Below are 14,331 nucleotides of genomic sequence, written 5' to 3'. Positions count from 1 at the left end.
TGTTGTGCCAGAGTGAATCATTTCATGCCATTAGGTGTATATAATAGCCACATTCAAAACACCAGGGATCACTTTTCATTTTAAGTCTTTATTAATACTGAGTCATTATTTAACACTTAAATCTTATTTATTTTAAAGTCCTGAGCACACTTCATATTACACAACATACTGTACTTTCTGATTTTAGTCTGTTTTACGGTAAACGCACTAAACCCTATAGTGCAAAGTATATAGTATTCTAAATAACACTAGAGTACACTGGTGCATCTTGAGTATAATAATGCACAGAGACACGGCATAGGCATGCAGAGGCACAGAAACTTGCAGAAAAAAGAGCTGTTTAACATACCCTCCCACATTATCAGAAGTTGTGTAACTTGGCAGTACTGGTGCTCAAACTGTTTTTCCTTACACATATTAATCCTGGTTCTGGCCTTATTTAACTGGGCTGCATGTCTCATTCCACAGTAAATAGAATCATGTTTTCGCAATTAGTTATATGCAAAAATAAGCAATTGCTGCATTTCTACACATTTCAAACATTTATAGTTAAACACAGCACATTAAACTGATGAGTTACAGGATATCTTTTTTGTTTGCCCCTTAAGTGCTGACCAATCTTAGGTCTTCCCACGGAAGTTACTGTGAAGAACTCAAGTCCATGACTTGCAGCATGGCAAACATTTGCATGGTTTGACTATATCACACAATCAGTGATGATTGTCCCTTAACTATCCTGCCATGTCTGAAATAAGGTTCTGTCAAAAGTTTGCCAGTTTTTTCTGTCTGCTTTTCCTAGTCTTTCTTTTTTGATTTCTGGTTCTTATTGAAACTGAGGGACCTCATTGAGCCAAAAATTTTCCTCCCAAGGTCACGAAATGATCGGGAACGTGTTAGAGGGGCTGACGGAGGGGGAGAGGGAGAAAGGGATGGGGAAGACAGGGGTGAGATTGAGTGAGTGCTTCCCTCCAGGCTTTGTGAGCGAGAGAGATGGAAAAGACTGGCAGTGGATGAGTGATGTTTGTCCTCTTTCCTGACTAGATTTCGCCCACGTTCTGGGCCTCTTCCTTCACGTCCGATCTCCAAGGAGGAGCACCAGTGATTGTTCTGGAGACGGACTTCCCGTTTTTGGGAACGGGACGACAGGAATCCCTGAGATTCGCTCCGAAATAAAGCTCTCCTGGATAGCCGAAGGCTGGAGCTATGGCCATCCCAGTTTGTCCCTTTCTTTCTGGAGAGATTGTTCTCTTTTCGTTCCTGTACCCTGCTTGACGAAGTCTCTTTTAAAGAAGCATGCCTCCATCCAAAGTCTCCAACTCTCTCCTCCCTTTCCAATTCTTCCTCCCTCCCCCAGAGTCTTGATTCAAAACCTTTCCACAACTTGGTGGCTTTCTTTGGAGTCCGCGAGCCTGCTTCTTCCTCCCAGCAGCTGCTGTAGTCTCGTCCTGAGTAACTGCTGACTGTTGATGCTCGCACCAGCTCTCTGGAGGCATGCTTGCCCTGATAGAGCCCTTCCCCATCGCCACTCCTCCTCCAGCCTCTCTCCTGAGACCTCCACCCAGTCGCAGCTCCGGCATCTTGCCTGAGGGAACCGCCACGAGGCCTGATGGGGCCTTCCAGTGGAGAACCACAGGGGTGGATGTGTGGAAGAGAGCACTGGGACGGTGAGTCCCGCCGGAACACAGAGAGCTGAGCAGGTGTAAATGGTGAATTCGAGAGCAGTCGAGGAGGAGAATGTACTCTCGAACGGGATGAGGAGCCAGGAGAGGAGGCAGAATCCGAGTAAGTGTGGGGTAAAGGCAGGATGGGGGAGGCATGGGAAAGAGTGGGACCTGAGTGATCAGAGCGAGGACTGTTTGACTGTGTTGTATGTATTAAATGGCAATCTGAATGGGTAATCTGTAGGCGATGCTGCTGGGAAATGTAGTCAGGTTCGATGGAACCACTTCCTGCCCAGAGGTTTGAGGATGAATTTGAATAAAAACCAGATCTATCTTCATAAGCAGTAGGAAGGGAGGTTCGAGAGGAACAATGTGTTGGAGCATTACATGGAGAAGCTGACCCTTCGCCCCTCTCTCTTTCATTCCGGAAGCACTCCGCATCCAGCTCCACCCCTTCCTCCATAAGCCCTACTACCACCGACCTGGGTAATCCAGAGACACGTGAAATCTCACACACCACCACTGAATCCTCACTAAGTTTAGCAGGACTTTCTGGAGCTTTTGAAGGCAGGCAGCCTTCTGCCTCCTCTCGTGGAGCTCCACTCCAGTCCAAGGACTTAGAAAAGTTAAGTGAACCAAAGGTCTTTCCAGTGATCTCCAATGACCCACGGTTACTAATTGTGGATGGGCAGGTGGATATACGAGGTCTGCTCCTCCAGTTGGGAGTGCTGGTGACTGTCGTTGAAGATGAAGCAGGGGAAGCGGTTGGGGTGATGAAGTTGCCACTAAGATGCCCACATGATCCTGACGCCTGCTCACTTATGTTTTTAGCATCGATATTCAGCGTTTTATTCAAACTCGGATTAAGGTTCAAATTTAAATTGAGGTGAAAACTAATGTTGAAATCCTCCCCGGTGACAGACGGCAGGTTTCCAAGGTTGATCGAGTTCCTGCTAGCTTTCTTACCAATGCTGCTCAGACTAACTCTAGCAGAATTGCCCAGAAAAGACTTACATGGGGTCAAGCTGGTCAAGCTGGAGGAGGAAGCGCTCTTTGGATGGACTCCTTCGTAGCATGAACCTGCAGAGGCCTTTTGAGAAGCTCGATTGGTAGTCTCAGAAGTCAGCCTGCTGTGGTACTGATGCGCTAATCTGGTTATGTATTGCTCCAGCTGTGTGAGAGATGGAGAAGGTGGAGGTTGGGTCCTCACAGGGGGCTGTTCAGGCTCTGGTTCCCCAAGCTGGTCCCCCTCTGGGCTGGGAGAGCGCTCTGTGGGGGAAGGATCCTGGCAGGAAGTAAACAAGGGACTCTGCAAGGCCACTGCATGGAGCGGGCTAGGATAAGGATACACCTCTTTTGTCTTCCGTGAGACAAGGTCAGAGCAGAATTTGGGGTCTAGTTGCAGCTGTGGATAGGCAACCCCTGAGGTTGACAACACACATCCTCTCTGTGCTGCCCCTAGACTAGAGCAGAGTCCAGTCAGAAACATGAGCCCGTCAATCTCCAGTTCGCCTGTTGATAAGAGTTACAGACCATATTATACAGCTATCACTGCACAAATATGAGTTAACATGATAAAATTGGTTAATAATTCCCCTCCTACCAGTAGAAGCAGGCCTCCTGTCTCCTTTTTGGGCTGTCCCTCTTGAGTTCTGTCCATTCTGTGGTTCATCCTCCCTCCACTGGGTGGTACTGTGGTCCAGCGAATGAGGCCTGCATGGTCCCCCCATTTTAAGTGGACCTCCAGGGGCTGCCTCACTAGCCACTGAGTAACAGGAGTCTGACAGTGAGCTCCCACTGACTGAGTAAAAACCTGTGGAAAAGAGAATAAAGTATGGGGGAGGGTTGCACAAATGTACATTGAACAAAAGAGTACATTCATGGGTGACAGAGTATATAAATTAAGGAATAAGCAAAAAGCAAAAAGGGCAGGGTTAATGTTTGCCAAAGGCTGCACAGAGCTGTTAAGCATACATCAAAAAGTGAGTATGAGGATGACGTGGAAAGTAAACACTGAATATTACTTTTTGCGCAATGTCAAGCTGCCATTAAATTTGCACCTGTCAGGAATTATATTACTATTTCATATGAGTTGTATTTAACTTCAGAGAACAGACTAATATTCATTCTGAAAACAATGACGATTATATAGTATCATTCAGGCACAATATTTGCTCAAGTTTAAAAGACTGATTGACTCTGTTTGTGATTTACTATTGCTATTAGAAATGCGAGTTAAAAAGAAAGCTGTGAACAAGCAGCAGAGTGGAACAAAGTCCAGCAATAAACCCTCTCAAAGAAAGGAGTGGGCTTTGAAGAGCATGCCCCCTCTATGCAAGTATAAAGATCCTTTAGAGTCTATGCAGGTACAGGTGTTAATTTTCAAAGGACATTATGAAAACAATTTGCAGTAGGGGCACGTCTGATCAAACCAATTTTTGCCACATCTGCAGGGGCAAACAAATGGGCTTCACTTGTTTGAAGTCTTTTTGATGTTGCGAATTAACAGCAGTACCTGAGCTGGGTCTGGAGTCACAGTCGAGTGAAATGGTGCCAGTGGGTTCTGGAGTGGGAGGGGAGAGAAGGTCTGATGGGATGTCCCATGAGAGAGTGGACCAGCGAGAGCTTGTGCCCTCTGCAGCCCTGACGCCTGGCACTACAGAGTCTGCTGGAGAGGGAGTCTGAGAACAGAAAACAGATGGCACAGGGAATGCCGGCACATGTTAAAACAGGCTATGGGTGGTAATTACAGGGCACGAACATCAGAGATGTTTATGTTTACAAAATTCCAAAATAGTACTTCAGCAGCAAGCCATTTACTTCACACAGTTATTAAAAGTGTTCAGGGACAATGCTGCCATTTCAGGTCATAATAACTGGTATTCTACGCAATACCAGAGTACTCGAAAAGCCAGGCATGTGAGCGGTCATTGCTTTGAATGTGTCAAAGTTCATCTTAAAATAAGTTCTGAAATCCATGGCATTTATGGAGTGCAGTAACTGAGCTATTTCACGTTCCACAAAGGACCCCTCTTTAAATATCCTCTTGCACAAGTAACCATTGTGTGATTCCTGTTACGTCTGATCAATCCCCTGCTTCACTGTTCTCAGTTTTACACACAATGCAGGTGACTCATAATAGTGCTGAAGAACCAACCCCGGGGGATGGGAGAGTTCATAAGGAAAGAATGGAGAGAGCGACAGATGACGAAACAAAGAACTAGGGGAAGAGGATGAGGGGGCTGAGAGACTTCTATAAAGAAACTTTGACCAGGCTTATCTCTGCTCTAGCAGTTTACCCACAATTCCTTTTCTCCCAGTTTAGAAATATATAGCAGAAAAACACAAAAGAAAGACAGCATAAGAAGCAGAGAGTGAGTGAGAGATTGAGAGGACAGATGAAGGTCTAAGACTCAGCGAGAGGGGACGGAGGGAGATTGATAACAAGGAAAGAGAGCATGAGTCAGTGGGAAAGCGAGAGAGAGAAAGTAAAAGAGAGCGAGCGGGGGCTGGGTTGCCTAGTGAGAGAAACAGCATGAAGGAGGCATTTTAAACCCCTAGCACACACATGCGCACACACACACACACAACACTCCTGGATGTGACTACCACCCCCTCTTCAGTGCTGTGTACTGCTGAGCCTCTCTCTCTCTCCCTCTCTCTCTGTCTCTCTGTCTATTTCTCTCACTTCGCCCACACAACCGATTCAGCAGCAATACTTATCTCTATCTCAGATAGAGGAATATTTTTTCCTCAGCAGATTGATATTATGTAAGAATGCTGCAATCATCATTGTGCATGATATAGATATGCTACTTATATAGGCCTATACGAAATCCTTTTTTGGGTGCAGTCTTATACTGAAAACTTTGGTACTTATCCCTTATGTTCTGTTCGCTACACTGTTCAATGCTTCTTTAAGTGGTTCTTTGTATATGTAAGGGTTCTTAGCTTCTTAAAAGGGCTCCAGTTTGGAATCCTTTCTGATAGACAACCAAGGGCCAACTAAAGAACCGTTATGGGTTCTAGATTTGACTTTTTTTTTTTTTAAGAGTGTGTTTATCAGTGCTTGTCCCAATGTTCCATGTCCTCTGATTTAAAAGCAGTACAAATGTAGAATTTTAAAATACCCAGATTATGTTACCACCATTATATGCAATATAGACAATCCACACAGTACTGATGGAAATAGGGCATTACGTGTTTTGGGATCCCCGTTGACGGCATATTTTTTTGTCTGTTTACCACTCAGTCCACTCATTTTCACTTTTTTCCCCATAATTACTCTAATCTAGTTTACACATGATTTCGCTATTATATATAATTTTGCTAATAACAAAATTAACTAAACAACTTTTCCACTTTGAAATTTGACTAAAAGCAAAATTAAATCAGGCTTCAAAGTGGAATAGTTGTTTAGTCATCTAATATTTTGTTTCAAAAAGAACGGACACACAAACACATCACTGCTTTCCAACCAGGTTGAGCCCAAACCTAAAATTATGAAACAATCTCCCAGACAAACACAAACTAAAGCAATAAAACCGAAATGTTCAGACATTGCTCTGTATATGAAATGCATGTGCTGTGCATTATCAAAGTATGAAATTACAGTTGATTTGATTACACGAAGAAAGAAGGTTGGGGGATGAGCAGTACTGCCAGGGTTAGAGAAATCCGATACGGGTCTTAGAGCAGTGTCACGGACAGGACTGGCCTTTTTCCAGCTACCCATCAATTCAAAAGGAGCAGTCAGACACACAGAATTATACAAGATTAATGATAAAAACCAGTCACAAAATGGCCAGAAAATGAGAAAATGGAGGAGGTGTGGGAGGCGCGTTAGTGTGATCTCTCTTGTCTAACGATAGAGCACTTACTGGAGCTCTCATATCAATGTCACCGGATGTGTGCAGACATTAGTGTCATAAGTCTGCTCAGTCACAAGACATTCATTAAGGACTGGCTTTTCTTTTTCCAGTGCCACCCAAGCGTGCGTTTTTAAGCATTAACCGTTGAGTCAGTGTTGAATCACTATTGAAAATTCTCAGACCCTGTGTCCAAAATAACTTAATGATACAAGACAATGTGTCACACTCGGGAGTTTAACTCACTGGGAACCTTGTGCAGCCATGTGGACTGCTCTCCATCATCATCCCCCTATCCAGTCATCCATCCCCTAATCTCTCGCTTGCTCTTTATCAACCATAGAAGAGGTGATGTCTATGATGCAAACAGCATAATAATTTGAATATGTTCTGCTTATGCAAAATGGCAGATGTGTTGGCAGAAAAGCAACAAACAAACCCGGATGATGACTAATCGTTCGCACATTTTGCACCGTATATATTACCGCATCTCAGTCTGATCTGATCAGTCTGAGTTACTGAGCATTGGGACCTTCTGAAATTAAGTGTTGTAGCCAAATGGTTAACATACCTATGATTTCTAATTGAGTGTGTATAAACAACTTGTTAATATGCATTATTGAGTTTTTGCTGTGGGATACTGAATGTGAAAAGCTGCAGGAAAAAAACACTTTTCTCATAGTAAGAAGCACCACTCGGCAGAGGTGAATGTCCTCATTGTGTTACGTGTGGCTACTTAACATCTGTTCATTTACACAGTATCTTCCTTGGACACAGGCCATTCTTAACCCCAGTGTCATTTCAGACAAGCACTTCCCCCAATCTTCTCTCCTTACACACAGACACAGACACACAGACACACACACACCGACTTGGAAAAAGGCCTACGGCTCCATCGAAAAGCCTTTCATACCTGGACAGGAGCTCACCTTGCCACATCAGCTCACTAAAACCTCAACTCACCAAACCAATACTGTGCCAAGTCTTAATGGAAACGTGATCAAGTAAATCATCTAGACATTGTACACCCAGTAAGACTATTCTGAATCCGTGTGAAATCAACACGTGTCATGCTCAGTGGCCCATAATACCCTTATTCAACCTTAGCTCGTAGAGAATGCCGATAAGGTGTGTGTGTGTGTGTGTGTGTGTGTGTGTGTGTGTGTGTGTACATAGTGTGTAAATAGTGGCACCCTGGTTGGCTGACGTCACTGTCACCAAAACGTTTGACACAGTGCAGGTGTTTACTGCACGAAATATTCCAGGATTTGGGTTAGACATGAAGGTCCCCATGGGAATTAAACCCCGTCCCCGCTGACCTGTTGCCTGAAGGTGGTTACTGCACCATCATCGGCGGCGCTGTCGAGGTTCTCCCGCTGCTCACACTGGCCATCCGCGGTGTTCCCGCTCTCATCCAGCACGGAGTCGATCAGCTCCAGCTGGCGCCCTCGGAGCACATCCAGCTCCACGATGCCGGCCAGCGTGGCTTTGAGCCGCTCTCCGATGCGGACCCGCTCGCTCCCCGACCACAGCGAGTTCACGCAGCTCCTGCGCCCCGACATCCTGCGCGTGTAGTCAGGGTCCGGACAGGCGCGATTACCGCCCGCTGACCGACAAGCGCGTGCGATTCGCCTGCCTCTGTGTGTGTGTGTGTGTGTGTGTGTGTGTGTGTATGTATGTATGTGTATGTGTGTGTGTGTGTGTGTGTGTGTGTGTGTGTGTGCAGCTGGTGCACCGTCGACTGTCAATGCGGCATCAATGTTACCGTGTTACAGTGTGCCACAGCAGGAGCATCGCCTTTATCTCCTGTTATTTAAAAACGCCGTGTTCAGTCCGTCACGATTTTTCTTCCAAACCGTGGGAAAATGCACTGACGTTCTCCAGCTAACTCAACAGCTAACTTTCGCATTCAAGCTACGGCTGATCATTCCTGAATCTTATCTTTACCTGGAAAACCGAACGCTCGTCCTAGATCACATATAACCCATCCAGACTGGTCCTACCTCCTCAGCATTCACATTCCAGCCCATGATGCCGATTCCGTTGATTCAGTTATGCGTAAAGCTTTGCACAGCCCTGCAAACCATGAGGGGCGGGGACTCGACTATTGTGGGCGGGGCTATTGTGTGAGTCTTCGGCCCCGATTGGCTGGAGAAGTTTTCGAAAGGAACGAACGCGTTCTAAACGCAGCGCTTTATGTTTGGTAAATTTATGTTTGGTATGTTTTGGTAAAACGATAAATTGCTTGATTGTTGAATTTTATTAACATAATACGAATTATTTTTATGATTTAGGATTTACAATTTACCACAAAGAGTTAAGAGAACAAATAACGAACGCTTAGCAACGGGAGCCTGCTGCATCTGCAGTGTGAGAGGAAAGCAGCAGTAACTGGTGTTAAACTCTAGATGGCGCTCTGCCACTATAATAACCTCACCACTGCTCGGTTTGAGTTAATGTCATGGAAACGGACCTCTTAACATCACTGACGATTTAACATTGCAACACTCAAATATAAACAAGATTATATAAATATACATTATATGGCCAAATGTTTGTAGACACCTGACCATAATAATCATATGTGCTTGTTGAACATCCCATTCCAGATTTAGTCCCCTCTTTGCTGCCATAACAGCCTCCACTCTTCTGGGAAGACTTTCCACTAGATTTTGGAGCATGACTGTGGGGATTTGTGCTCATTCACTCACAAGAGCATTAGTGAGGTCAGGTACTGATGTTGGATGAGGAGGTCTGGGGTTCAGTCGGTGTTCCAGTTCATTCCATTAGTGTTCAGTGGGGTTGGGGTCAGGACTCTGTGCAGGACACTCGAGTTCTTCCACTCCAACTTTGGCAAACCATGTCTTCATGGGGCTTTGTGCACATGTGCACTGTCATGCTGGAACAGGTTTGGGCTCCTTATTTCCAGTGAATAAGCTACAGCTTTACAAATATAGGCTATGCTTCCAGTTTTGTGTCAACAGTCTCAGGTTGGCCCACATATGGGTGTGATGATCAGTTTTCCACAAACTTTTGGCCATATAGTGTATATCTGAGGGAAACTTCTCAAGTGTATCTAAAATATATATATTTTTTAATTTCTACATAAAGCAACATTTAGCAAAAGCACACCACATTTATTACCTTTATCAATGTTTGTAAATTGCATTGTATATCTGAATGAATTTAAAATCAAATTTAAGTTAGATAAGATAGGAAGTAATGTATTAACTTAAATCTTTTGAACAACATTGTCTCTTTTTAAAGGATCAGTTAGGCTATTACTTTTATCATGACTTTATTTTACTATATGTTTGTTTGTTTGTAACATTTGGAATTTACAAGAAGACACTGCTGTTTGCTAGCCCTATCTGAAAAAACTTACCTACAGCTTCACCTTACCTTTAGCTTTTTTTTTTAGTTGAATTATGAATCCCATTATCAGAGGTGCATTAATTTGGATTTATATCTTAATGTTAATAGTCCTCCAAGATACCAAGAGAAATAATGTGCAAGTTTTAACCTGTAAATATCTCACAACACACACGGCCCTGGTTCATGTGCACATCTAAAACGATTTTAACTGCTATTACTCAATCAAATTTGTAAATAACATGGGCTACTCGTTGTACTCTGGCACTGACATGTGAAGAATGTTTGCTCTTGTCTGGTGTGTATGAAACTCATCCTGGCCTGTGCTGACCGGCTGAGGCCAGTTACACAGCTGCAGCTTAGGATGTGTTAAAATGAACAGGAGATGCTATCAACAATCAGTCATTTGGTCTTTAAAGCATTATAGAGACAGTACCGAGCAGTGAAGCCAGGAATTAATTTCAGGGAGTATAAAAGGAACTACAAGTGACTATGTGATCTGTACAAGTAAAATGAAAAGCTCATGCATTTTGGGTGGATAGCAGACAGCAAGAGCTGTGATGGCCTTCAAAATTGCTTATTTACATTTACGGCATTTGGCAGACACCCTTATCCAGGGTGACTTACAATTATCTCATTTATCCAACTGAGGTTTAAGGGCCTTGCTCAAGTGCCCAGCGGTGGCAGCTTGGTAGTGCTGGGATTGTGAACTCTCAACCTTCCGAGCAGAAGTCTGATGTCTTAACCACTGAGCTACCACTTCCCCTAATCTAATCTAGCCATATTAATAACTTTACCATAAAATACCTTTATGACCGTTCAACTGAAAATGATTACAGTAATATGTTAATAATAAGGGGGAAAGACGTTTACTCCTATAAAACCAGATCTCTCCTTCTTTTCTCCTTCTGCAGTAAACCCCAGCAGCCCTATGCTCAGAGTGCAGCTAGCTGCCTAGTGGAGCTTTCAAACACACCCAGGAATAATGCATGATTCCAACTGGTTAAACTTCTCACCATAGCAGATGGTAGCCAGTAAAATATGATTAAACAAATTACGGGATGCATTTATTTGATGTATGGGCCGGTTAATTATGGAGGGTTCGTGTTTATGACGTTGTTGACCTTTTATGAACATTATTATAGCGCAGTTACTGCGCAAAGCCGTGTTATTTTACAGGCTTATATAACCAGCTGTGCTGTGTGCGTGTTAACCAACAAGCATCTGGAAATGTCATAACATATCTCAGGGGGGTCAAACCAGAAATCCAACGCCCCACTAACCCCCTCTCCCACACACACACACACACACACACACATACACACACACACGGACTCCCACACACACCACACACACACACACGCACACTCGCACATACTGGAATTATCCGTTTCTATGGAAACATGCATGCAATCATTCTGATGGTTTTCATCACTGCATTAAAAATTCACCTACATTGTGTCGTGCTTTGGTGTACACATTTGGCACGGAGTGCATGCTGGAGCTTGCTGGAGTGTGTGTTCATGCGCTGGGGGGATATTTACCTCTTCAGACTGTGTTGAATGTAACAGATTTGCACAGGCTGGTCCAAAATCAGAAATTAAGAGTCAGGTTTGCCCTAGCACAAGGCCCTAAACTATTTAGCACATTGACTTTCACCAGAGGCCCGATGCCTCCTCCTGCGTGACGCCTCCTCCTCTCGGCTTGTATAAAAGCGGATCTGCTCCCGGAGCTCAGCGGGGTTTGATCGCGCCTCCGGCCGGGCCACAGAGCGCCTTCACTGCCTCCACCTCCTCATCACTTCTCCTTTACACCACCCAGACATGGCACCCTTCGAGAAGTCCATGGAAATGATGCCCTTCAAGCAAAGGAAGTGCTTAGGTAAGGTACAGCTTAGATATTTTATAAGAAATAATTCACTGTATTGTGCTGTATGGCACAGCAGGTTCCTAACCCTGGTCCTGGGGTTCCCCCTCTCCTGCACATTTTAGTGTTTCCCCTGCAATAACACACCCACTTCATCTGATCAGCTAATTAACAGCCCTTCCTGTGTTGAAGTGGGTGTATTAGAGCAGAGGAGACAATAAGATGTGCTATATGGTATTAAGTCAAGTTAAATTTATTTATATAGCACATTTTAAAACAACTTCCATTGACCAAAGTGCTGTACAGAACTAGCTTAATAATTTAAAGATATTAAGAATCACAAAAGCTAGAAAATAAAACAATGCAGTTAAGATAAAAAAATAAATATACAGAGAGAAGAGTAATTAAACAAATTAATAAAATAGCATAGGTAATGAAATGGAAGAAGAATAAAAGATGGTAGATTAAAAGGATATAAGGAAAGAAAGGAAAAGGCAAGGAAAGATGAAAAGGACAGTCCAATCAGCCAGACTTGAAAGCCGCAGTGAAGAGATGTGTCTTTAGCCTTGATTTTAAAAGTCTGGATGCTAGGTGGCAGTGCGTCCAAAGACTGGGGCCAGCAACAGAGCAGGCCCAATCACCTTTTCCTTTGAGATGGGAACAAGGAATTGATAGGAGAGATTGATTCGCAGACCTAAGGTTCCTGAGAGTGGAATGTTAGTGGAGAAGATATAAGTGGGTGAAAGAAGATATATTAAAGAATATAATTCATGTCCTTTTATTATTTCAGTCAAAATCAGGGGTTCCAAACTCCAGTCCAGCTTTCTGTCTACCCTGCACAATTTCAGGTCTTCCCTGCTCACAACACATCTGATCCAACTCATGAAGGTCTTGATAATGATCTGATGAACTGGATTAAGTGTGTTGACCAGGAGAAACATAAAAGCAGTAGCTTCCTCTGACCAGATTTGACTGTTAAGGCTATGTTTTTTGTTTGTTTCTGCCCACATTAAGCACTGATTAAGCAGGTGTTAATTCTTCTTGTAATGTAGCAACAAGAAAAGATGAAGTCTGCACAATTCGCTCCAAGTTCCCCAACAAATTACCCGTAAGACGCTTCCCTGTCTTGGTACTTTAATTCTAATATCTGAGCAATACATATTCTGACTGACTTCTGTGTTCTAAAGGTCATCGTCGAGCGTTGCATTCGGGAGAGGCGGCTTCCCCTATTGGACAAAACAAAATTCTTGGTCCCTCATGAGCTCACAATTGGTCAGTTTCTGTGTCTGCTCAGGTGAGTGATCTCCTTACTAGTGTTTAGAGATTATAAAAGCAAATGTGCTTGAAGAGTTTCTGAGACAAATTTATGAAACCATATGAACTGCGTGCGTATTGCAAGTTGGTGTTGTGCATGCGCAGTACATGACACCAGCAAAAATCTGTTTGCTGTCTGTCCATTCACTTATTTTCACACCACAGCATTATTAGCAGACTGGTTATATAACTGCTGAAAAAGCAGAATGTACATGTGTGATTACCACAGACAGTATTTTCCCCCTCTACTGAGACAAATGCAGACAACCTGTTTTCTTAAAATGAACTTATAATGAAAGTTTAAGAGCATCAGTAAACATTTAGGGCTTTCAATCACAAAGTAAATCTCATGCAATTAAGTACTTGTCTCAAAAATTGTCTCAATAAATCAAGTAATTAGTGGGATTAAATGTGATAATAAGTTAAAACACATAACTGGCTTAATTCCACATCTGTGTTTGTCTCAGGAGTAAGATAGCACTGGAAGCGTCCCAGGCTCTCTACCTGCTGATCTCAGGAAAAAACATGTGCTCCATGACAGCCAGCATGGCGGAAGTATACTCTCAGCACAGAGACCCAGACGGCTTCCTCTACATGACCTATGCATCCCAGGATATGTTTGGCTGAGAAGATCTTCCATTTCTCCCTTCATAGGGACAGCTGAAGTCTTCATGACCTCCATCACTGACTGACCAAGCTCTCCTACATTCACTTTTTACCACCACCGCTGCTGCTGCAGACCATCACTGTGCCTCAGACAACAGACCACTTCCCCAATCCTGAACATGTGGCCAAAAAATCTCTTTTGACCTCTTTTTTTTTTTTTAATTCATGTGAGGTTCATGGTGAGATATAAAAACCAATGATATGTACCCTATGAGAAGTTCACATCAACTTATAAAGGGAGAAAATCATGTCACGACACTTATCTTGGAGACACAGCTGTTTGGTCCTGACGATTAGAGAGCCACCCTGGAACAATGTCCTGAGGTGCTGTAAGCTTCAGATAGCACAGTCACAGGAAGTGAGAGAGGAAGACGGGTGAAAACTGCATGACATTTCTCTTCTCTGTTGTCTTGTTGTGTGTATTCACTTTTCTCCTGGAAACACTAATGGAACTGAAACACCTGAGACATTCTGGGCACAAATACTAGGAGAAAAATGTTTACAAATGTTTACTTTACCTATGTACCTCAACTGTAATTGGGAATGCTACAAATAAATAATTTTTGCCCTCTTTACTAAAAGTC

General features: G+C 43.5%; 2 protein-coding genes across 2 annotated transcripts; one reads left to right on the top strand and one right to left on the bottom strand.

The window, feature by feature from the left end:
- Window positions 1–68: 68 nt before the first annotated feature.
- Window positions 69–8,623, bottom strand: si:ch211-168f7.5 (dapper homolog 2). Its single transcript, XM_026917491.3, has 4 exons — window positions 7,849–8,623; window positions 4,177–4,342; window positions 3,265–3,474; window positions 69–3,173 (listed from the first exon to the last, which is right to left on the bottom strand). Exons 1-4 carry the CDS (start codon window positions 8,089–8,091, stop codon window positions 796–798), a joined length of 2,997 nt encoding a protein of 998 aa, XP_026773292.3. The 5' UTR covers window positions 8,092–8,623; the 3' UTR covers window positions 69–795.
- Window positions 8,624–11,418: 2,795 nt separating this feature from the next.
- Window positions 11,419–14,331, top strand: map1lc3cl (microtubule-associated protein 1 light chain 3 gamma, like). Its single transcript, XM_026918238.3, has 4 exons — window positions 11,419–11,782; window positions 12,820–12,875; window positions 12,955–13,061; window positions 13,549–14,331. Exons 1-4 carry the CDS (start codon window positions 11,725–11,727, stop codon window positions 13,706–13,708), a joined length of 381 nt encoding a protein of 126 aa, XP_026774039.1. The 5' UTR covers window positions 11,419–11,724; the 3' UTR covers window positions 13,709–14,331.

The sequence above is a fragment of the Pangasianodon hypophthalmus genome, chromosome 7 (genome assembly GCF_027358585.1).
Source record: "Pangasianodon hypophthalmus isolate fPanHyp1 chromosome 7, fPanHyp1.pri, whole genome shotgun sequence".
Classification (NCBI taxonomy): domain Eukaryota; kingdom Metazoa; phylum Chordata; class Actinopteri; order Siluriformes; family Pangasiidae; genus Pangasianodon; species Pangasianodon hypophthalmus.
The sequence above is the reverse complement of the archived record's forward strand: the minus strand, read 5'-3'. Positions and strand labels throughout refer to the sequence as shown.